The sequence below is a fragment of the Platichthys flesus genome, chromosome 9, assembly GCF_949316205.1.
Source record: "Platichthys flesus chromosome 9, fPlaFle2.1, whole genome shotgun sequence".
Taxonomy (NCBI): Eukaryota; Metazoa; Chordata; class Actinopteri; order Pleuronectiformes; family Pleuronectidae; genus Platichthys; species Platichthys flesus.
In genome coordinates, this window is record NC_084953.1 from 22,019,207 (window position 1) to 22,042,088 (window position 22,882).

At 40.6% G+C, this 22,882-nt stretch overlaps 2 protein-coding genes across 3 annotated transcripts in view; one reads left to right on the forward strand and one right to left on the reverse strand.

Annotated features, from left to right (window-relative positions):
• Positions 1–173: 173 nt before the first annotated feature.
• Positions 174–2,499, forward strand: im:7152348 (uncharacterized protein LOC559250 homolog). 2 transcript variants are annotated; one of them, XM_062394677.1, is made up of 4 exons: positions 174–288; positions 888–1,383; positions 1,868–1,972; positions 2,066–2,499. In XM_062394677.1, the coding sequence occupies exons 2-4, from the start codon at positions 1,037–1,039 to the stop codon at positions 2,109–2,111; spliced, it is 498 nt and encodes a 165-aa protein (XP_062250661.1). In that variant the 5' UTR covers positions 174–288; positions 888–1,036; the 3' UTR covers positions 2,112–2,499. The 2 variants fall into 2 exon arrangements, with proteins under 2 accessions (XP_062250661.1, XP_062250662.1); XM_062394678.1 differs by having other exon boundaries at positions 212–288; positions 1,001–1,383.
• A 2,382-nt stretch (positions 2,500–4,881) lies between these two features.
• Positions 4,882–22,882, reverse strand: part of rab6ba (RAB6B, member RAS oncogene family a) — a 47,493-nt gene continuing 29,492 nt past the window's right edge. Inside the window, exons 3-8 of the mRNA XM_062396245.1 lie at positions 22,757–22,810; positions 22,235–22,340; positions 21,063–21,174; positions 15,544–15,637; positions 13,421–13,487; positions 4,882–7,548 (exon numbers count right to left, since the gene is read on the reverse strand). Coding sequence (XP_062252229.1) covers positions 7,484–7,548; positions 13,421–13,487; positions 15,544–15,637; positions 21,063–21,174; positions 22,235–22,340; positions 22,757–22,810 — 498 coding nt within the window. The 3' untranslated portion in view covers positions 4,882–7,483. The remainder of the gene's footprint in view (positions 7,549–13,420; positions 13,488–15,543; positions 15,638–21,062; positions 21,175–22,234; positions 22,341–22,756; positions 22,811–22,882) is intronic.

Genomic DNA, 22,882 nt, shown 5'->3' on the forward strand with positions numbered 1-22,882 from the left:
CCACACACTGAACAAAGAGAGAAAGGCTGCCTCCACAGCTGTTGTGTCATGGGGGTTTGGGGCATCATACATACACACACATACACACACACACACACACACACACACACACACACACACACACACACACACACACACACACACACAGACACACTCTGTTCCGCCCCCAAACACAGTCAGACCCTCCCAGCAGGCGACAGATGAGCCGGTTCCCTCTGCCTTCCCCACAGTGAACAGCTCAGTGGGAAGGAGAGGTCTCTAACACCGTCTGAGAACCAGGTTTAAACTGTAAGTACACTTCTATTCATAAAATCTGTCCTAGCTTCTATCATCATGTGTATTAATGAGAGTTTCTGGTTTGTCTTCTATTCCACTGTATTCAAATGATATAACCTTGCGGGATCCTAATGAATAATGGTTAACTCTGGGGACCCATGTATTCATTTTTATGTTTTTGGATTTTCCAGGTCAGTTTTGTCTTTACTCAAAATCTCACCTAATTTTAGATTCTAAACAAATATGTTTATAAATTTTTTCTGCAATCAACCCTGTTGCAATACGACATAAACTCAGTTTCCTCATGTGCAATAGATTTACAGTGCTGTGTGAGCAATTGTTCTATTTTCTACCTATTTATGTTCATTTTAACTATTTATCTCTGTCTGCTTCACTGTGGGAAATGCAACAACATTTGGTTTTCTGGTGTCGAGTTCGTGAATGACCGTAAATGACTTTTGAAGTTGTATTCTTCTATTGTTAGTTCCAATTAAAAAAAGTAAAAATTAACTACATTAAAAAGAAAAGTCTGTTTCAAATGTTACTGGTGTGAAGGTACTTGATCCAACAGCACATGTGATTATAATTTCAACAACATTGTAATTTAACAGAGGGAAGAAACCTCGCGAATCCTCCTCCTCCTCCTCCTCATCCTCATCATCATCATCATCATCACAGTGTGTTTCCAAACACTGGAAGTCTCATCAGGATTTGTTTTATTCAGCCTCTTCACCCTCTGGCCCACCACTGCAGCTCGACCATGGTTCTGTGCGAGGATGGCGAGTGCAGCGTCTGCCTCTCGGCGTACTCGCGGGCAGACAGGGTCCCCCGGGTGCTCCACTGCAGGCACACCTTCTGCGAGCTGTGCCTGGAGACGATGTCACAGGCCAGGAGCGGCCTGCTGACCGTGGCCTGCCCTCTGTGTCGCCGGGTGACCTGCATAGGCCGCGGCCTCAGCCTGCAGGAAGCTCTGTGGGTCAACAGCAGGCTGTGGGAGCAGATAGAGGAGACAGAGGAGGAAGTGGAGGAGGAAGAGGACGGCCTGAGGCAGGAAGCTGAGGGGGAGCGGATAGAGGCCAAACAAGAACCCTTGTTACAAGCAGAATGGTGGGTATGACTGTAAACACACACACACAGACACACAGACAGACAGACAGACAGACAGATAGACAGACAGGCAGGCAGACACACACACACACACACACACACACTGACAGAGGTTTGCTGATATCATTTGCTGTTTCCCTCTTGTTGTTTTGTTACTTCTCTCTTGTCACTATTTTGCACATGAGCAGAGACAACACACAGAAAATGTGTGACCTTTGACCTCCCCATTCTTTCCTATTACTTTCTTATTATTAGCTTCACAGTAGAGGGAAGAGCAATGTGACCATGTTGTGACCATATATCTTTGAAATCAGTGTTGAATTTGAAGAATCTTTAACCCGATTTCAAAAAGAAAACAGTTCCACTCATACCGAGTCATTCACACATCCACGTGAATCAGTGCATTTGTCCACAAAGCTTCTCATTAGCACCTCAGCTCGGCAGTGCCACATTCATCCTGACACACAAACTCTTACTTTTCCAGCATTTCCTCGAGCTCCATGAGAGCAAAGCTGAAATTACCGGCATTCTTCAAGAAGTTCTGTTTGACGAAGCAGCACAGAGAGAGGATCGTACCCGGCAGCAACGTGTAAGTAACAACTTTGTGCCAAATGGCTGCGATGGCAAAGGAATCATCTCCAACTGTGGGCTGATGTATTTCTGTTTCTCTCTTTTTTTGAAGGGAAATGAAATCCTGGCGCAGACTGTCAACTGAAGAGACACTTTAAAGAAGAAGAGCTGGACCGAGAGTGACCCGACACGTTCTCACGATATCAGACGCCTCTTGAAGACCTGACTCAGCCTCGTCAGTGGAAGGCAAGTTTCGGCCATGAGGAACAGGATCCATTTGTGTTCCTGTCAACACGTTGTTTTGTCCTCAGCCAAAGGTGCCCCTGTCTCCGCATTATTTATTCTAGGCTTGATTCTCCCAGCTGGTGCTGTGGGATTTGGTCCAGCTGTCCCAGAGGGGCTGACACCCCGAGACCCCTGAGACCCCGTCACAGCAGATGGTCTCCTGAGGACGTTCCCTTTTACATCGGAAAATAACTTATCATTTTCCTTTTATTTATGATAGCAAGTAGCAAAAGTATTTAATAAAACTATTTTTTGAAAGAACACTTTTTATCAGCATTCTTATTTACTAATTAATGCAGATGGTCCCACGTGTCTCTGGGAGATGATTTAAAAGAACCATGAGCTCAAAGCAGAGACGCGACACCTTTCCACTTTACACTGTACATCATTTATGACACATTACCAATTTAAATGACTCAAAATAAGGGACGCCAGTTTGGAGATTTGCGAATAGATTAATGTGACGATTAATTTTACAGGGCCGAAACACAACAGAAAACGTGTCACAAAAGAATCAGTGAGGCATGAAAGTGGATTATAATCTGCATTCATCGAGCATCTGGCAGGTTTTCCACGATCGGAGATGTTCGAAAACTGGATCACTTTCATGCCTTTAATTGCATGTGGCACCATATGTGAAAAAGAGGATTTGTCGCCATGTGTGTGGAGCGGATTAAAATCTCAGTGTAAGGTCGGTATTAAGTCTCATTGTGTTGAGTGTCTCAGTCATATTAAGGTCATTGTTATTTGCCTGTGGCAGGGGAGAGAAGTCCGTTAGCTGTCAGGCTGGTTTGGTGGAGAACTAGTTTCAACAGGCGGTTTTAACTGTCAGATATACAGAGTCCTACTTTGCCTTTCAGGGCCGGCTGTGTACTCCCTGGTTTTATCCCAGTGACTGAGCATGGCGCTGAGTCCAGCCTCTAAATGATCTGGCACCATTAGTAGTAGCGGCAGCGTTTGGCAGCAGCTGCCGTCTGGACGCCAACAGAGAGCAGACAAACAAAAACAGGGCTTGGGAGTCAGGATGTCACAGGACCAGTTTCAGTTTCGCAATGTTTTTACTGACTCCTCATGTTGTCCTGGTGCTGTTGATCTCTGGGATCTGGGCGGACCAGAACCGGAAACAACTCCCGGTGCAGGTTGGCGTTGGAAGAGGACATGTTTAGAGAATTAAAGCAAGTACAAGTAGAAAATCTAAAATACTCTACAACAAATCAGTGACACATACTCTAAATGGAAAGTATTACTGAGCAGACTGTCGTGCTCTATTGTTTTGATGGAGACTTCAAAAAATCCTGCTGCCATTAAATATGTTTGTGGCTCAGTCTATTAACTGCCTAGTTAGTCACCAGACAAGCCTGCAGTGGTGAAGTATATTTACTCAAGTAATACACTTTAAGTACAACTTTGAGATACATGTGCTTGATTGGATATTCCTATATAATGCTACTTGATTCTAGAGTTAAACAAAATAGAGGGTTTCCCTTCGAAATGAAGTTGAGGACGAGAATCCAGTAGCATCAAATAGGATACTCAATCAAGTACAATTATTCCACGATTGTATATCAAGTATATTTCTTGAATAACTGTACATAGTTACATTCCCCCACTGCAGACTGCTCATGGTGACTAATGAGGCAGTTATTAGACTGAGACACAAACATATTTAATGTCAGCATCAAAACAATGGTGCAACAGTTTGCACGGCACTGCCCATTACAACAAGCTGTACATTCCTTTTAGAGTTGGTGTAATACTCTGACTGAGTGTCTGGAGGAAAATATAAATACTTGAAGTACTTGTGGGTTCTTACAAAACAGGCAGTCTGAAGACTAAAAGTGCAACATAGTGAAAACAAAGTCTAACTGAGAAGTCCCAGCGTTGACCTCATGATGGTTCATTTTAAGTAAAATATATTTTTAAAAAGTGAACTAAAGCAACAGTTGAACAGATTTGAATATGAATTGTTTGTGTTCCTTGCAAAGTGCTGGATGACAGAGATCAGAACCACTCTGACATCTGTAGCTCAGACGAAAACAAGGAGGTTTTGACCACGACCAGTTTCGAGGTTACAAGTAGAGAATCCAGTTCCCATATGTCCAAATCTTGTATAAAAATAATACTTTCCTACTTTGTGTCTATTCCTCAATGAATGGGTGTGGTATTAAATTATACTATTGATTAGCAATTATAGCTCATATTCAAAAATAACAATTTGTCTTAATTAGTCTGCTTAACAAGGCCTGACATCCTCTGCCCTTAACTCTCAACAAGAGTGAGGACAAACTACCCCAAGACTAATTTTAGCATGGTAGAAAGAAAAAACAAAAACTGAAACTTCCGGGAACAGCAAGTGTAGGATCTCTGTCCCAGGACGGAGAGAAGTGTAGTAGATGTCACTCCTCCATGTGTGGGTTAACCCAGGATTGGCCAATACAGCAGGTAACCGTCATCAACAGAAACTTGGTGAGTCAAACTAGAAGCCAAGCATGCTACAACATGAGTAAATACATGTTCAGTACCTGTTTGACACAATTATTGTGTCATTGTGAGTAACCAACATATACATCAGACTGCATATTACTTTAATTCATGACAATGAATTACTCAGTTAGAAGAAAAAAAAAAAGCCTGGTGCAGGACTTTGGTAATCAGACATCTTTATTAATCGTTTGGAAGAGTCATGCTAGTTCTCTGTACAGTGAGTGGAGCGTCGTCTCTGGACTGTGACAGAACATACACGTCCTCAGGGAATGGCCGTGGCCTCCATCCTCGAATGCAGCCCCCCCCTCCCCCCACACACACAATACGCAGAGACTTGTGTTGCATCACTTGGTCCATTTTGAAAGGGAATGTTAAAATGGGCCTTCAGGAAACAAGCTGTGCTCCCGTGTTGAAGCACACCTACAAACATCTACAGCTACGGGTCAATCAATTTGTCCACATTGAAAATAAATACCCATGGAGTGGTTTCTGAGCGAGAGCTCTCCTCACAAGGCTGTGTGGTCACTCATGAGAGTCGTACATTCCTGGTGCAATAAAATAAATAGGCAGCAACACAAAGGGTTCACACATTATTCGACTATTCTCATGTTGAGGGATTTAAACTGGAAGTGAAGCTCAGTGAAGAAGACTTTCTCTGTGTCTCATTCATTCACAGTTCCCTGCCTCTTCTCATGGGCTGACTGGTGCTGACGGTAAGCCAATCAGATATAGCCATGACTTTAATCAGCCAATCAGTTCGTTGCTGTCAAACTTTTAATCTGTTCTCTCTGTCATTCTAGTGATTCGGAATCACCTCTTGTCTCCATACAGTCATAGGCATACAGTGTCTAGAACCTGGGGGGTGGGTTCCCTGTAGTATGCAACCACGGCCCCTTTCAATCTTGATGATATCACGAGGGGCCAAATAAATCATATTACTTTCATTTCTTAATGTGCACGGCAATACATTTTGTTCATTCTTCAAATGAAGTGTCTCCTGATTGAAATGCAACCTTTGATCATTCCAAGCATCCCCTAGCAGTGGGTTCCAGTCATGGTCTGCTGTGAAATCCCAGCCTCTCATTATTATTATCATTAATATTTGGCTCATTATGAGGGTTAGAGAAAAAAACAGTGCTCCCCTTTAATGAACATGTGTGAACAATTCACAACTGATTTACTCTACTCTAACACACAGCACCTCAAATGTTCTGGAGATACAGATTTGTTTTTCACTCTAGTTCTAAAACATGTTGTGAAAAGTGCAGTAAGATCTCACTTCAGAGACGGGTCAAAGTAGTGTTCTCAACGCCGGCCGACGTCACCACCAGTACGTTACCATACCAGGCTCTGGTAATAATCAAAAAAGAAGACAACAACATTGCATAATGCCAACAAGGGATCAGTAGTCAGTTACAACTCAAGCAGCAAAGAAATCGTCATCTCAGTGGGGGACATCAAGTGACAGCTTCTATGACAATCAGTCAGGTCTTTTAAATTAAGTGACTGTACATTTACAAACTTCAAATGAACCTGAATGATCTACATGTGCAAATTAGTCTTTTTTTTTTGACAGGAATATAACGTTTACAATGTTTAAGGTCTGATCACAGAACCTGGTTTAAGTCTACAGATCAGCGCGAAGAGTACTTTCTGCTCCTCTGTGACACAAGGCGACGCCTCGGCTCCTCCGCCGCTCAGCGACACGTGCACACGATCATCATCACTACCACCAAGATATCACACGACTGCTGTGAGTGGGGGAGTCTATGACGTCCTGCAAACAAACGGTGACCTATGTACACGGTGCCGCAATGTGACGACTTGGCAGTGGCCCTCTATTTATATATCTGCATTCTAACGTTGCCTATACAGAATGCACGTTTACACACACGCACACACACACACACACAACAAAAACTATTTTCAGAAGTCAAGTATACAAATCCAAACAAAAGACTTGGACTATCAGAGTGCATTAAGTCACTGGTGTAATGTTACATATTCAAACCTGTTTACATTGGTAGACAGTACCTATGCTCATAAACTAGGCATGCATTAGATACTCAAGATGTCAGTGTTCGTTTTGGCCAAGTTACACATCGCTACCTATGGATCACACTGAGGTTACGGGTGCTGTGATTGGTCCACCAAACTGCAAGGCTGGCCTGTGCCGCAAGGTTCAAAACGGTTACGTTTAGGTAAAGCGCCTTCACAAGGTCAAGTGTAGGCATTCAGTCAAGAGGGTTATGGGTAGCGGTTTGGTGTTTGTGAAGAGGGCCTCCATCCTTGCCTATAACAACAGTGATATCCATAAGAATACATCTACAACCACCTGATCTTTCCGGCTCCTAAATTCAGAGCTGTGTTTGTTTGCATCTTTAAAAAAAAAAAAAAACTTTTCCAGAGAGATTTCCCTGAATATACAAAAATAGAAAAAATGAAAGTGGGGAAACTTGCATTTCTACCTTAAAAAAAATTGTATACACACAAAATGCAACTTCTCCTTTTCCACAAGTCTCTTTTTTTCATTATTTTTTGTTTGCAAGTTGAAGACTGTTTTGGCAGTTTCATCAACAAAGAAGGGGACGCTACTTTAGAATCAAATTCCCGTATTGCTAGTTCAAACTCATGACAAATTGTCGGGTGAGGACGCCAGATTCTCAACGTGCAAATTTAACTGCAGGTTAACCAATAGGAAGCAACATAACAAGCATGTGGTGTAGATGATGTTCTCTTTTTCCAGGGGAGATGCGGAGCATTAACAGGAGCAGCCTCCTTCAGTCGTCTGCGGCTCCTGCGGTTTGTCCAGTTTGATGTCGATCACTGGAGAACATTAAGGAAGCTTCGGAAAACATTTGGAATTGATCAGGTACATCGACCTGAATTCATCAGTTTGTATATGATTCATTTAAAAAACAGTGGTGGGTTAATGTCTGATTCCCTCCACTAAAGAGGTTATTGTTTCACCAATGTCCATTTGTTTGTTGGCTGATTTATGTTTGCTTGTAAGGAAGATTTCACAAAAGCTACTGCACAGATTTTCATGGAACTCGGTTAAAAGGATTTTGTATCCGTCAGAGAAGAACCCATTACATTTTGATTCAGATCAAGATTAAGGAGCAAATCCAGGATTTCTTTTCACTTTCAAAATCAGGCACATTTAGACCAGCAGCCCAACACTGCCGATGCCAGAACATTTAGAGGTTGGACTCTGACTCTTGAACCACATACTAAAAAACGGCCAAAGAAAACACAAACCAGGTCATCCCGAAACTTGGCAGAGAACTGTGATGGCCGAGCTGAAAGAGATGGGCAGGAACCCAACACGTAGCCCAGAACAGGCCTAGATAGAGATAGAGACAGATCGCTGATGCCTTACGCGCCTAAAGGGAAATAAAGCTTATTTAGAGGAAATATATTTGTGTGTACAATTTAGTGGAGATTCCTTGAATTCCAGGGGGCCTTAGTGAACGTATGAGCTCTACTGAGGGATTTCTTGTTCTCAAAGACAAAATATTTGAACGCAAGGATTGTAATACAGCTTTACTAACACTAGATGGTGCTACATTCTAGCTCAATATATTTTGCAGACCAGACGTCAGCGATTCTTACATCCAAAAGATTTCAAGAGTCGACAAGAAAATACTGTATAAATCACCAGAGAGATGCAATTAAAAGCATTACTCCTAATATATTTATTTCTAACCAGTGTATTCCAGCGGATTTTGGACATGGTGGCAGAGTTGTTGCTGGAACTAAATATCCTAAAATCCTCCTCTGACAACATGTACAAATTATTCAGCTCAACAGGGAATCCACTCCTCTATTGTTGATGTTGTAATAAACTGAGAATGGATGCTGGCTGCAGTCTCTGGCACTGCTGTGCATGTCTAAGGAGAGGGCATAGAAGAACTGTGGCCTACATATTGTATGCTAAGTTAGTCTGCAAACAGCCCCACTGTGGCTTTCAAACGCTGGCTGGTGCTAACTGTTACATGCAGCAGTTAATGTGTGTGTGTGTGTGTGTTAGCGTATGTGTTTTCCCATTTAATACAATAATAATACTATAATAACTTTATTTGTAAACATGTCATGGTTTCATATGAAGGAGCATCACATACACTTGATGTTCCCGTTTGGATCGTTTCCCATCTGGGATGTGGATGCTTTATCTCAGCAGCCGACATTACCAAACCAAATGAGGTGCTGCCGCCTTGAATATTTTACTCCTCTTATACCTGCATGTGTGTGCGTGTGTGTGTCCTGAACAATGAAAGACTCATTATTGTGCCGTCAGTAGCGGTATTTTGAAAGAAAGCCACATTTGTTTCATGTTATAGGGTCGTACCAACATGGATTCATAAAGCATGTAATAGCTGTTTAAACAATAGCATCGTGGATTAAAGCTGCACTAAGCAATACCTGTCAATTATCGTTACCCTTCAGAGTAAAGCACAGGAACAGAAATATGCCTGAGCATGAGGACATTTCTGAGTGGGTCTAATGGGACTCAGTTTGGGGAAAACCGCACTGTTCTCTATTGAAGCCACTGTATATTTTATGACTTGTAGTGAAAACATGCTGACTCGTCAAGTGCAGCTTTAACTGCTCCACCACAATACAACAGATCGACAATCACACTGTCAATCTCACTTTAGACGACATAAACAAAACCATATAGGTTTGCATGGAAAAGATCTAGATTGAATCAGCATGGCAAACAAATTAAAGATGAATTTAAAACCTAATTCAATAAAACCATCATGGAGCGGTGCCTTTTCTAGTGTGATTTGTTTGACTTTCTGTCTCTCTCTTATTAACATGACTGAAGCCAGCACATGATCTGGCTCAAACACCCTCTTCCCTCTCTCCGGCTTCAGAGCTGCAGTGGTGATAATGTACAGTGACCAAGCTGAAAATGGTTCTCCGATAGAGGGCAGAGGACTCTCCCAGTGGCCCTGACACCCACAATAACTCAATGAGATCCGTCCATCTCTAATTAAACCTGCCAATTAAAAAACACAGAACAGTGTTCATCATGAATAGTGTTCAAATTTTTTTTTTTATTTCACAAACCTAGCACTTACTCTCTGAAGGAAACACAGGGTACTTGTGCTGTCAAATATTCTTGTTTTATAAGTGTTACCTTTATAAACTCTGTTGGTTATGTGTTGAATTTCCTCAACTTTTATAAACTTTGTCTTCAAATGCTTTTCTATCACAGTGTGTGAATGAACACTGAATTTAAATAAGTAAATATATCTAGTGCATGCTTTTAAAACGTTAGGTTTAAGGTTCAGTGTGTAAACTTACTCGGCCTTATAACATGGACGTGTGTATCCTGGACTAAACCTATTTACCCCTTCTCCCAGTGAGATCAATATTGTTCACAGTTCAATAACGACAGAGGAGTTTCTCCATTAGGTGACAGTGTCAGCAGAGGCACAGAGCTGCTGAGGAATCATCACCTGCCATCCACCACCTCACACTGTTCACCCCCACCTCCATTTCACCTCGTTAGGATAAATATAAAATAAAAGATGAGAGATAAAGGTAACTGGCCCAACGTGAGCGCCGCATAAAAAGCAGGAAATGTGGCTCAACAATAAAATAAATTACAAGATTCATGTAAACAGCTCAGAGGGATGTGAGGTGACTGAGTTTGTAATTGAGGCCATACAAAGGATGAAAGCGGTGTGATGAGTAACGTATAAACGGTAACTTCACCACACCAAGCTCAGCATGTGATTTATGTTGAAGGTAGAGCAGTTAAATGCTGCAGGTTTAATCTGGAAGCCCCCTGAAGCGGGGTCACGTGGCAGGAGAAGTGACAGTGCTTTAAGCACACGGTTAAACGCAATTTCATAATTTACCCACAGTTACCATAGAGATGGCACCGTGCTTTGTGTATTGAGGAAATGAACGACTGCTGCTGTCAGAGGAGAAACATTTAGCAGCTGCTGATTTATTGCATCTGCAAAACACAAGAGAATTATTCATAGACTATGTTTGAGTTGCAGCAGGCAACATGTCTAAGACTAGAATAATGCTGTATTAGACAGTTGAAAAATGATTAGATAAAGCTCAGGATGATGTTAAAGGTGAGGGACACTGACAACAGAACCTCCTCCACTCTGTCTGTTAGTGACACGTCTTAATATCTCTGTAATGGGCTTTATTTCTGCTGCTGGTTCAGACTTTATAAATGGAAATGTCAACCAAGTTTGGCGACATTGTGAAAAAGCGTATGAATCGTCTGCACCACCATTGCTCTTACTTAAGTCCTTTCTTTCATTGTTCATTATTCTCAAAGGACTCGCTTCTCTTTAAATGGACCAAATTGCGGTGAAAACTGAATAAAACAGCAAAGAGAAGTACCTTCTGACTGTTCTGGCAGACAATCACAATGCTGACTTATGTGGAAAGGGTTTGTGACACCAATGACAGTGGAAAAATAGAGAAGGACCAATACCATTCTCCTTGCTTGAAAATTCTGGGACAATGTAAGTATTCATCGAAACAAAACATACAACACAAGTCTCGTCATCGTCAAGGTGAAAGTAAAAATATCTAGTCCCCGTTCTGTGCATTGAACAATGCTACTTTAGCTCATTACACAATACCAGTGGATCAAAGTCCTTCTGTGTTTTTATTTCTTCAACAATGCTCAACTCAAAAACACTTTCTCTAGAAATACATATAGAGAGTGTCACACTAAAAAGATCCATTTCCATTTCTTCTGCTTGATTTGACTAACTCAAGCTTCAGGTGAGCTTTAACACAATGAAGACTGTGTAAGAGAGGGGCCTGTTAGCACAGGAGGGCCAGCAAGTATTGTTGAAATACAAAAAAAACACCAATCCACTAATGAGACTCCATCATTTGATCTAATGGTTGCCAGCTTGTATGACTTCAGGCATCGTATCTGATTGCCTGCAATGATTTTTTGGGCCGGTATCAAAGAAAAAAACGGCAGTGATATAGTGGAGTCGTAAATATTTCTTGGTTGAGTCACTCAGCGGTGAGGTGAGGTGATAAACATGATCAGTGGTTATGCTTTTATCTGGGTTGGTCATTGAAAGAGTCCTAAATCAACTAAATTGTTTTAAATGCACGGTTTACAAACAATGACTTGTGGTCTGCAAGACTGAGAGGAGAATATAGGCTTTTTTTTTGCTGTATTTTCAATTTACAATGTTACTGTTTATATCAGGACAATTTGTTATCCTAGTCTTTACCAGTCTGAGAATAGAATGCAGGCTGATTGTGACCCACATCAAATATATTATCAGATGTCGAAATCAACAGAGGAGCATGAGGAGTCCAGACATTCTGACGGCTCTGTAGTTACTGATGGAAATTACAGATTAAATCGGCCTCAGCAGCTGCATTCATCTCCTTTGACATTACATTTAAACACATACATCTCTGCATTGTGAATGACTCCATAGAGAATAGAGAGCAGATTCACTCCTTAGATGCAACAATAAATAAATACTGCGCTTTGTGGTGACCCATTGGACTTTGTGAGGTAACTTAGCTGCTCTCTACGATTACATTTACATGGACATAAATATTCAGAATGTTCTCCTTATTCTGATAAGGACATGATTTTGGCTATTGCAGTGGCTGATCTAAACCTGCATGTTGGTAATGGGCTGTTTGATTGGCCTGGGTAGACGCTTGTTGCAGCTTTCACTCTGAAACTCTAAATGTGACCTGCAGTTATTAAGCTACAGCAAAATGAGACCTGCTGCAGGACTCAGTCCACAGAGCCCTGATGCTGCACAACGGCTGCTGAACAAAGAGTTCTTCACCTGTTTATCTAAAGTTCAGTGAAGCTCGACTCAGACCGCAGAACCCCCCTTCCTGGCCCAGACTACAGAGCGCTGGTCGCCTGTATTCTAGGTTTGTTATTATTGAACATATTGCCTGCCCAAATCACACAAAACTCAAATCTGCACTTCCTTGAGCCCTTAACAAGACACATGGCGAGTAAGAAGTCGATAAGAGAAACGATTCTCGGGACAGGCCACAGACAGACAGAGATTTCTGGAATTAGCGGATATCTTATGATTTACTGCTTATTCCGAGTATGACCTTGTTAGATAATCGGAATAACTTGTTTACAAGGTGGAGTCTTCAGACTATTGTCTTAATTAGATTTACTCTGGAATTTTGCTGTCCAAGTAAATGTAGTTAGTAACAGTGTGATATTTGAATATTCTGAAGTACTGAACACTACTTCCTAAAAGAGTAATTAGGATTTTGTTTTGTATTAGTGAAAAAGTGCTGCAGCCCCCATCACATTCTCCACAGGGGGAGCGGTGACAGCAGCAGCAGGTACGAGGTGCCAGTGAGGAGAGTTCTACCAGCTGACTGATGCTGAGTCTCCTGTCACTGGTTAAAATGAGCCAGTGTGCCTAGACACCACAGACAACTGCAGCCACCTACTGTCTCACTAACCCCCACACCCTGCTCTCGTCAAGCTGAAAGACTTAATTGGACAGGTAGGTGACACATATTTAAATAGGTGTCACTATACAGACTTCAGCCCTGGAAATGTCTAATTGAGAAGCTGGCAGTGATGATGTTATCGTGCCAGGATGGAAATAAAGTTTCCACGGAGTTTAGAAGATTTGCATATCATTTTCATGACTGCATTTTCATGATATGCAAGCTGGTTAAAGGATACTGCCTTCTTTGCCCGTCTCCTGCATACTTTCCATCCCTGGGAGAGCAGCTGCCACGCGACGAAACAGCTGCAGACAAAGAAACACAAGAACACTTCATTCAGTTAAATCAGGAAAACACAACTTTGTCTTAGTTGTCTAATAACCAGCCAACTAGCTACTGCTGAACATGTATACAATTGTAAACAAGTCAGTACAGTACAGTGCATGGTATGGTGGTTTGATATACTCCTATGCAGTCACTTCTTCCAAATCATTTTTTTGGGATATTAATTATGTGGTTGTCAACGTCATTGTTAAGACATAATGCAGCTTGTTATACTGATTTAAAAAGTCTGTACTGCATAACCACACTATAATTATATGACTTAAACATTCCTTTAACTGTGAATTAGACCAGGGCAAGTGTCAAGTCACTGCTGTTCATTTTTGCATGGTCACACAAGCTGCAACTCCATTTCCATCTTCAACAACAGAAACATGATGTCTGAAAATGAAAATGATGATTTCAGAAACAAGCTTCTCAGCAGATGAGTCAGTGAGACATCTATAGACCATTCAAATCAGACATTCTCATTATGTCCTTGCTCTGCTCCACATTATTACACAAACCACTTGTAACTAAAGATGTCTCTAGGTCTGATAATTCAGATTTATCAGGGACATGCACATTTTAAATCAAACTATGGCTTAAGCATACATGTAATTAAAATTCAGTTTTTATGAATAAATAGATACAATCATAATATAAAAAAATATTTGAATACATTTGAATAAACAAAAATAAGCTATATTTAAGACATTACAAAAATTGTTATTTCCATGATGTTGCGGGATATCTTTTAGTAGCGATGTAGTCTTATTATCTGAATGGTCATTGAGTTGGAGCCTTTAAGCTCATATTTGCTGATACCGTAGCTCAGTGGGCAGAGATGACAAAAACAGCAGCCACTGGTCGCAGGACTGTGTCCTTCGTTTTGGATGTTTCACACTCGCAGCGCCATGTTTGTCTCTGTCCTGAACAAAGCTGAAGAATAGCCTCCTCTGTCTCTGCCGTGATGGGGTGAGAAGGAGAGACGACTGCCAGCAACGCCATTCACTGACAGACACAATACAGTTCGCCTTCGTCGCAGTGTACTTTCTATTAACTGAACAGACAGACGTTGTTTTTAACAACAAACATCTGTTTAGAGACAAATCAGTGTAGCTGAACCAACCCCCACACCACCCCAATCATTACTGGGACTGACTTATTACAGGCACAGCTCAGTCTTGGTGATATGCTGGTGGTGTCAGCAGGACGCAGTAATGAGGACAATGCTGCACTCCCTGTTTTATTTCCCTGCATATTTAATAGTCATATTTCGTATGAAAAACAAGAGGCACTTAAAGGTTTCCTGTGGAGTTTTGACCGCTCGGAACGATGTGGAGCAACGTTCCCATGAGAGTTTGTATCTCCAACACACACATACACACGAGAACTTAGATAAGGTACATATCACTGCTGCCAGCTTCATGCTGCTCGACTAATCCACAGCTGGTGGTGGTAATGTGCCAAAACCATAAGCACTGATTCAACCTCTTGGCTTAAGTAAAAGTACTCAAGTACAGGCTCTGAAATGTACTAAAAGTAAAAAGTTCGCTCTAGAGGCCATTTCTACCAGCTGTACCTGTGCAAAGCAAAATGAGACTCTTGTCACATTAATGTCTTTCGAAGAATTATCTAAATATAAATCAATAAACTAAACACAGGTGTTAAAGCGATGATGGCTGATTTGTTACTCCTCGTCACAGACATATGCCCCGCACCTTTTCTCTCCGGTTGAGTCTTCCTCTCGTCTGTTTCATCTTGTTACATCTTTCTACGCGCTGTCATGTTTGTTATGCACCAATATGTATATACAACAAGGAATCGTCTTGTCTGTCCATTTGGATTGAAATACGTCTGGATTCTGGGAAGGTTGTGCTCGAGGATACAAAATAAATAAGAACGGACGAATCCCCTCAAATGCACTAAAAATGAAAGTTACAAGCTTGTTTTAAAAACGTAAGTAGAAGAAATGGAGGGAGTGAAAGTAAGTATTTGTAATTCTTTATTAGGCACCAAACCTCTGATCTCACTCACCTGTTTGACGTTGTAACCTGTCTTGGCGCTCGTCTCTATGAACATGACGCTCAGCTCTTTAGCCCTCTGTTCACCTTCCTCAATTGTGATTTGCCTGTGAATAGAGGAGAGTCATCATTAAGTCACAGCATATCAATGTATTAGAGGTAATAATAAATACAATAACACTGTTTACTATATGAGGGCACAAAACAGATCGTCTTCATATTCATATAATATTCAACAAAGACGAACAGATGCTACACAGGACTCGCACTATTTGTAGCTAGAGCGCCTGTTATTCTAGTCTTTAGTGTGAACACACCAGAGCTAATTAGCTAATGAATGAGCTTGATTAATGACATTGTCCTGTGAGAAATTAATAACAGCCAATTTGCATTACATTTTAATGAAAGTGAGTGTTTGTTTGGCTCTGGCTGTGAAACAGAGACTGCTTCAGGTGTCCAATAATACAAGTCCTGCTGACTCCAGAGCCCACAGAGCCGGCAGGTTCATTAACACCACAGACTCAAATCCACCCGCCACTGTTCTTCTGGAGAGAACATGACGTAACCACTCTTGTCTTAGTTTATTTCAACACTAAAGGAATCTCAGCTCTATACCAATGCAAAATTACCACTTCTTTACACATTAACTTTGACTAGTTACACATGCTGCTTCAATGCAAACACAGAAAAGTTGTATTTAGATCGTCCTCCTCATCTTAAATAACTCGCCCTTTGTATCAAAGCAAAGAAGAAAGAAATCCAGTTTTTCTGAGACAGGAGGAGAATTTGTTTTGTGAGAAGAGGAAACACTGCACAAGAGATGTATTTACATAATTACACCACATGACAGACTTCCACCAGTTTCTCTGTGGCTATTTCTGGATGCAATGCGTCTGTGTCCCGACATAAAACAACACCGTCACTTATTCCTCACCAGACAGGCAGTTGGTAAGAAAATTGCTTAATGAGTATGCAATATGTGGCATCCTAGCAACATTCATGCTCGCAAGAAAAACATGTGTAGTTTCAGAGAATGCCCAGTTCCTTTTAATTCAATTAAGCAGCACCCACATTTGACAAACTTATAGATATAAATCCCCTTAATGTGCCTGCTTCTTTTCATCTTGATCCATGAGTTATTCCTGAGGTCATCTGTGAAAATATCAAAAAAAACCTTCATCTCACAATGTTAAAGAAAGTGTAATTGATGCTAACAGACAAAGACCAACCGCAGATAAAAACGTAACCTTGCAGAGGTAATGAAGACGCATTATGGAGTTGACCAAGACTTTTTTTTTTTCGCTGCTCACTTTACTATAACAACCTTGACTACTATGTTTTTTAATACACAAGCTCTTCATTAAAGGTGTATTAAATGATGTCTTATTATATTTTATAACAACAATACATAAAACTGACTAAATGTAATGTGAATGCGTCACTCTTCACTACGAGTCAACACGTTTAGGGCGGTGTGGCCTAGTGGTTAGAATGGTGGTTTTCTAACAAAGTGGTTCAAACCCCACTCTCTCCCATCTGCATGCCGAAGTGTCATTGGCAAGATACTGAACCCCTAAAATGGCCCCTCATGAATTCTGAGTGTACTAATTATAAGTCGCTTTGGACAAAAGCGTCAGCCAAATGACATTTAATGTAATTTAGGGCCTGAATATTTCACTTTGCATCTGTGAGGATGGGATTCTTCCTATGGCAAAGGCAAATTGGCACCTGGGCTTCTAAGGAGTTCAACTCTCAAGAACTTTGAATGGCGATATATACGCATTCGCCTACTTGTGACCCTTATGGTAAATGGACTGTATTTATATGGTGCTTTTCCAGTCTTATTAACCACTCAGAATCACATTCACACACATGTTCATATAACACTTCTGTACGCTCATCTATCACTATATTCATTCACTGTGGGCACATTCGTCAGGGGCAATTTTGGTATATAGTTTCTTTCCCAAGGACACTTAATGCAGACTGGAGGAGCAATCGAACCACTGACCTTCTGGTTAGTGGACAAACCCCTCCCATTTTATTTATCACCTGACTCTGGAGTTCCCCTCAGCTCCATGGGGCATTTTAGCATCTCTCAGCTTATTGTTTTGGTTTTGCAGCCTGCAAACTGAGTGTTCTGGTTCACTCTCACTGCTCGGAGGACAATCTTCTCCAGAGGCAGTAGGCAGCATTAAAAAAACCTGTGCACGACTGACCCAGGACCAAACAGCTGACAGACACAGTTAGCCAGTAGCTGGTGATTATTGTGCAGCTTAAGAGCTGGAAATGTCCCTCAGTAATTATTGTAGACCAAAGAAAAAAAGCTAAGAAGAAAGTGAGTATTGGACTAACATTTGCCAGGTGACTGAAAATTAGGATGGAAACCAGAACAAACAGTGAGCTCATATTCATTCTCTCTAACAGAGGCGTCTGGCCTCCCTCCCTTTCTCGCAGATCTCCCTGTGTCCTGAAACCAGTCGAGCCAATCAAAACCATTTATCCAAACTGATACAATGACTGACAGAGGAGCACCGCTGAAACATTTTCGCTTATAACCAAGAGGTGACTCTGCTGATGCAGAGACGTCGGTTGAATCTGATACTGTGACCGTGTCAAACAAACGTGTCTGTATATTGTCTCTAAAAGAACAAACAACTGCAGGTGAAGGTCTTCCAGACATTTTTCTGTAGCTCTGTGCTTCGTCACATGCTTCTTTGCCCTGAGTGCTTGTGTAGGTCCATCTAATTGCCTCCAGAGGCATTTTGGTCTGGAACGGCCCTTTGGAAATCGAAAATGATCGGAGAGGTTACAGAGTCATAAACAAATGCGCCCTGGTCCGGTGATGTCATCCTATCTTTACACGAAATTTCAAATAAGCATTAATGTTGCTCTGGGTCTGCAGGGTGTGTAAATATGCAACTGCCAGCATATGTCAGTGTTGTGATTACATTTTTTGCGCTGCCCCCAGGTGGCCAAAAATCTCTTTATGCAGGTTTAACAAAAGCCTCATCAGAGCAGTATTTATTACATGGACACTGTATTATTATTATTATTAGTGTCGAAGCAGTGGCGTCTCAGAAGAACCTGAACTGTGCATATTTTATTTCCCATAAGCATGGAGCATTGTGAAAAGCTGCACCACACATGACTGAACAAACTATCAAATACAAAGGAAATCCTGATCTCATAGACTCCTCAAGAGCAACTGCAAAGTAATGAAATACATGTGAATATTAACCTCATAAGGCAAAATGTTGGGTGATGGTTTCACACAGGAATTCCCCCCCCCCTTCGCACACTCATGTGCCCTTGTTTCGTATTTGTATCTTTAATGTTTTATTGCTTTAGTGTATTTACTTGCTTTTATTTAATGTGATCTTCTTTTATTGTTCCTAGTCTTTTTTGGATAATAACTGGTTTTAAGAGATGCTGTAGTCTTCTTGCTTTCATTTCTTGTTTTTATCTGTGTGAATCGACTTGACTAAGACCCTGTGTCTGCTTTGTAAATTAAGCTATCATTGCTTTTATTATTATTTTTATCATTATTAATGACTATTACTCAGATGTCAGCAACAGTAACCTCACATTTAACCACTACTAAACATTTTCTCCTCCACAAATCCATTTCTTACAAGTTCATGTGGTTCTTTCTTAGGAATAGACACTTTCCTTGCACATAACAATGATGTTGTAATGTTAGTGTTAAGTATAACTTAACAAGATGCTCAAAATTTCCTAATTTTAACAGAAGCAACAGGTTAATCTTCTGATATTCACCATCCAAAAATACAAGTAGCCTAAAATTATGAATGTATCTCTGTAATCTCTGATTTTCTTCCCTTTATGTTTCCAGAATACTCTTGTACCTTCATATACGTCACACATGCATGGACTCATTCTCTTCCATTTGGTGAGTATTTCTATTCAGTGAGTGCACACAAAACAGAACCAATGGTCTAACTTTCATCAACTCCTGTGAGACATTCCCTGTCCAGTCTGACCACATCTGCATGAGGGTGTCACTATGATTAACTTCCATTTCTTTAAAAAAAATGGGAAAAAAATTTGAACAAATTATTTATGAGATTCAGAATAATTGCTCACAATAATGCAGCAGGAAACTGGAGCACTGCAAAGCTGTGAGGAACTTTCATTTAAAAAGCAGTAAAATGCCTGTTTAATTTGTCTGCACTGATTTGAACAGCAGTAAAACTGATTTAATTTTTGTAAGAAGCAGTTTAGGAGATGATGCTGAGGTTAATACAGGAATTTGCCTTTTCATCATAGAACATTCACTGGCCTTTCTCTTCCAGTTCCTTATTAAGACCCAACTAAAAATAAATTAACCATAAATTAAAGGGGAAAGGTTTAGTCATTTTCATAACTTTTTCAGATGGTGCCCCTGACTGTAGCCATAATTAAGATTGGCACACCACTCTCTTCTGTATTGTATTAACAATAATACAACATTTTAAATATATTTAAAGAAAATAGTCACCTTCAAGCTTTTGTAAGCATTCAGTATATTGTTTAGTTCTGTATCTGCATATCTTTGCATGACCATGTCCATTTTTTACTGTATATATTTGATCTGTCTGTTGTCTGAAACTGGAGCTTCGGTCTTCTCTCTGCTGCTGAAGCAGTTGTGAATTTTATTTTAACAGTTCCAGTGAGATGCATCCGGGAAACTGCCATCACCAGCAGTTTCCCTGTTTTCCCTTCACTCAGTCACATGTTGGATTTTTGTGTATTCCAATGGGAATTTCTTCGGTATAGTTTCTACAGGCTAACAATGCTGATGCCCAAAGATGTGTGTATAATTTATGCATGGTTACATAAATATTATGATCAAATAACAAGTGGAGAATGTATGAAATGGAAGTTTTTTGATTCTATTCTGAAGGAAACTTCTTCATTAACTTAAGAGACAATACTCCAGGGTGTCACAGGAAAAATGAAACATTGATGTACATAGAGTAGGAACAGCATGCATCTGTACACAGTCTGCATAATTCATTCATTTTGGTATCAGGAGTGAGGAGATTTTATGGTTTTATTCTGCCTTCAATTATAAACACTGTTCTTCCACGACTGCGTATTCATCATCAACATTTCTTAGACCTTTCGAGATTTACTTAACACCCTGTCTCATCACTAGCTTGTCACCTCCTCCTTAAAAAACTGAATTACTGAATAATTTCCTCAAGTTGCTTGTTGTCTTGGAACTTGATTACGGTGGTATTCATTATAAAAAATATGGTTATTTATCAAGGAGTTATAGTTGTCAGAAGACAATTATTCTTGATATGAGAGAAGCTTCGCTCTTTAACAAACCACCATCTCTGCAGGGACAGGCTGTGCAGACAGTCTAATGTTTTTATCATGCTTGTTGTTGTTTGCTGTTACAGACATTTTGCACATCATGGTTGCCATGGTGTCAAGACATCAAATGAAATGCTGACTAAAAGACAAAACAACATGATATAATTAATGATGAAACAGGATCAGTAGCAACCAGTAACCACACACCTCTTATCCGCCAGATCTGTTTTGTTGCCAACCAGCATAATGATGACATCACTTCCTCTCTCTGTCCTGACATCGTCAATCCATTTTGACGTTTGCTGAAATGAGTTCACATCTGTTGAGAAACAAATCAGAGTCACATTAAAGACATTCAATACTGAAAGGGAAAACATTTACATTACATACTGATTTGTAATCAGTGCTTGTTGTTTTTAAATCAGCTGCAGAGAAATAATGTGAAATCCACTGACAGATATAAAGTCAATTGAACTCACATAGCACAAAAAAATGTATGCAAGATGAAGATTCAGCAGAAAAATCTCTGCACATGTCAGGATCTTAAAGTAATAATTCATGGACAGATGGGACTGTGTGAAACAGGCAGTACTGCCATTACACAATCAATCCAAACGCTGCAGCTCTGTAGCATGTTTAAGTTCTTAATAAACCCTATGACCTTGTCATGCTCACTGCGGCTTCACTTGCATGAAGACTAAGGGTTGTATCCATTTTTTAGACTGATCATTGGTAGAGACAGACTCCACGTTTTAAGGTGAAAAGAGAAATGGTTTTGGTGGATGGTAACCCATGGTGTTTTCATTTTAGACATTTTACAATAAGTGTCTTAGTCTTTGCTTTTTATTATCTATTACATAGAAGTAACTGACACATTTTTGAAATGTGTTGTTTTTGTCATTTGTACAGATAACTGCTACATGATTTATTCAGGATTGACAAAAAACAGTTTTATGTGGAAAGAGGTAAGTTGCAGAGCAATGACCCTTCAAATGCCCTTGGTCCAAAGTGGTTCTTCCTCTTGGTTGACGGAGAGAAGAATTTAAAATAGGATTTACCACATTACCACAATTTTGTAATTTGGTAGGGTGGGAGGTTAAGGTGATGAATCGCATCTCATTGCTCAGTGGATGTAATCTGGGAAACATTCAAATGATATTTGATATTGGTGAAATCTCAGCACAGATTTCATTTCTCAGGGGACTCCATCTGTCACAATTTTTATCTGTGAAGTTTTTGTTTTCCCCCAAAGAATAATTCCTGTGAGCGAGAGATTTGCTCTGTCCATCCATGTTGGCAGATAAATATAATATGAAACAAGACTATTTAAAGGTTTAACAGAGTGTGCAGCTTGAGCGGACTTCTTGAGGGACACTGACTTGTGATGTCGTAGACCACCACAGCCACAGTGGAGTCCCGTATATAACTGGGAATGAGGCTCCGGAAGCGCTCTTGTCCTGCTGTGTCCCAGAGCTGCAACCTCACCTGGGGTTCAGAGAGAGAAAGCTGAGGAGGCTGAGATTATTCAGATAGTCAAGAGAGCCTGGGAACAGTCAGCTCCCTTCACACAGACACAAAGACTTACACAGCACATATACACAGAACAAGATATATAAACATGCATTATTCATACATGTGTGGACACCTCATGGTGACCGATTCAAGGTCGCACTGCTATAGGAAAATATACTTCAAGATAAAGAGACAGGTGTGACGATGTTCATCTACATGTCTGAGGCTATAAATATGTCATGCTGATGTCATCAGTACTGCTGGGTACAGTTTGAATGCAAACATTGTATTACTGTGGACATGGACGATGCTACAGTATGTGCTTGAGTTATTGCAGTGATGACACACACACATGATTTGCCATGGGGTGGTACAGCTGAGGTTCTTACCGTTCGATCTTCCAAGTACATGGTTTTCGATAGGAAGTCAATTCCAATTGTGGCCTGGTTTAGAGAGAGCAGATAATAATGGATCAGTATCACTGTAAACACCACATGAGGCAAAAAATTGAATAT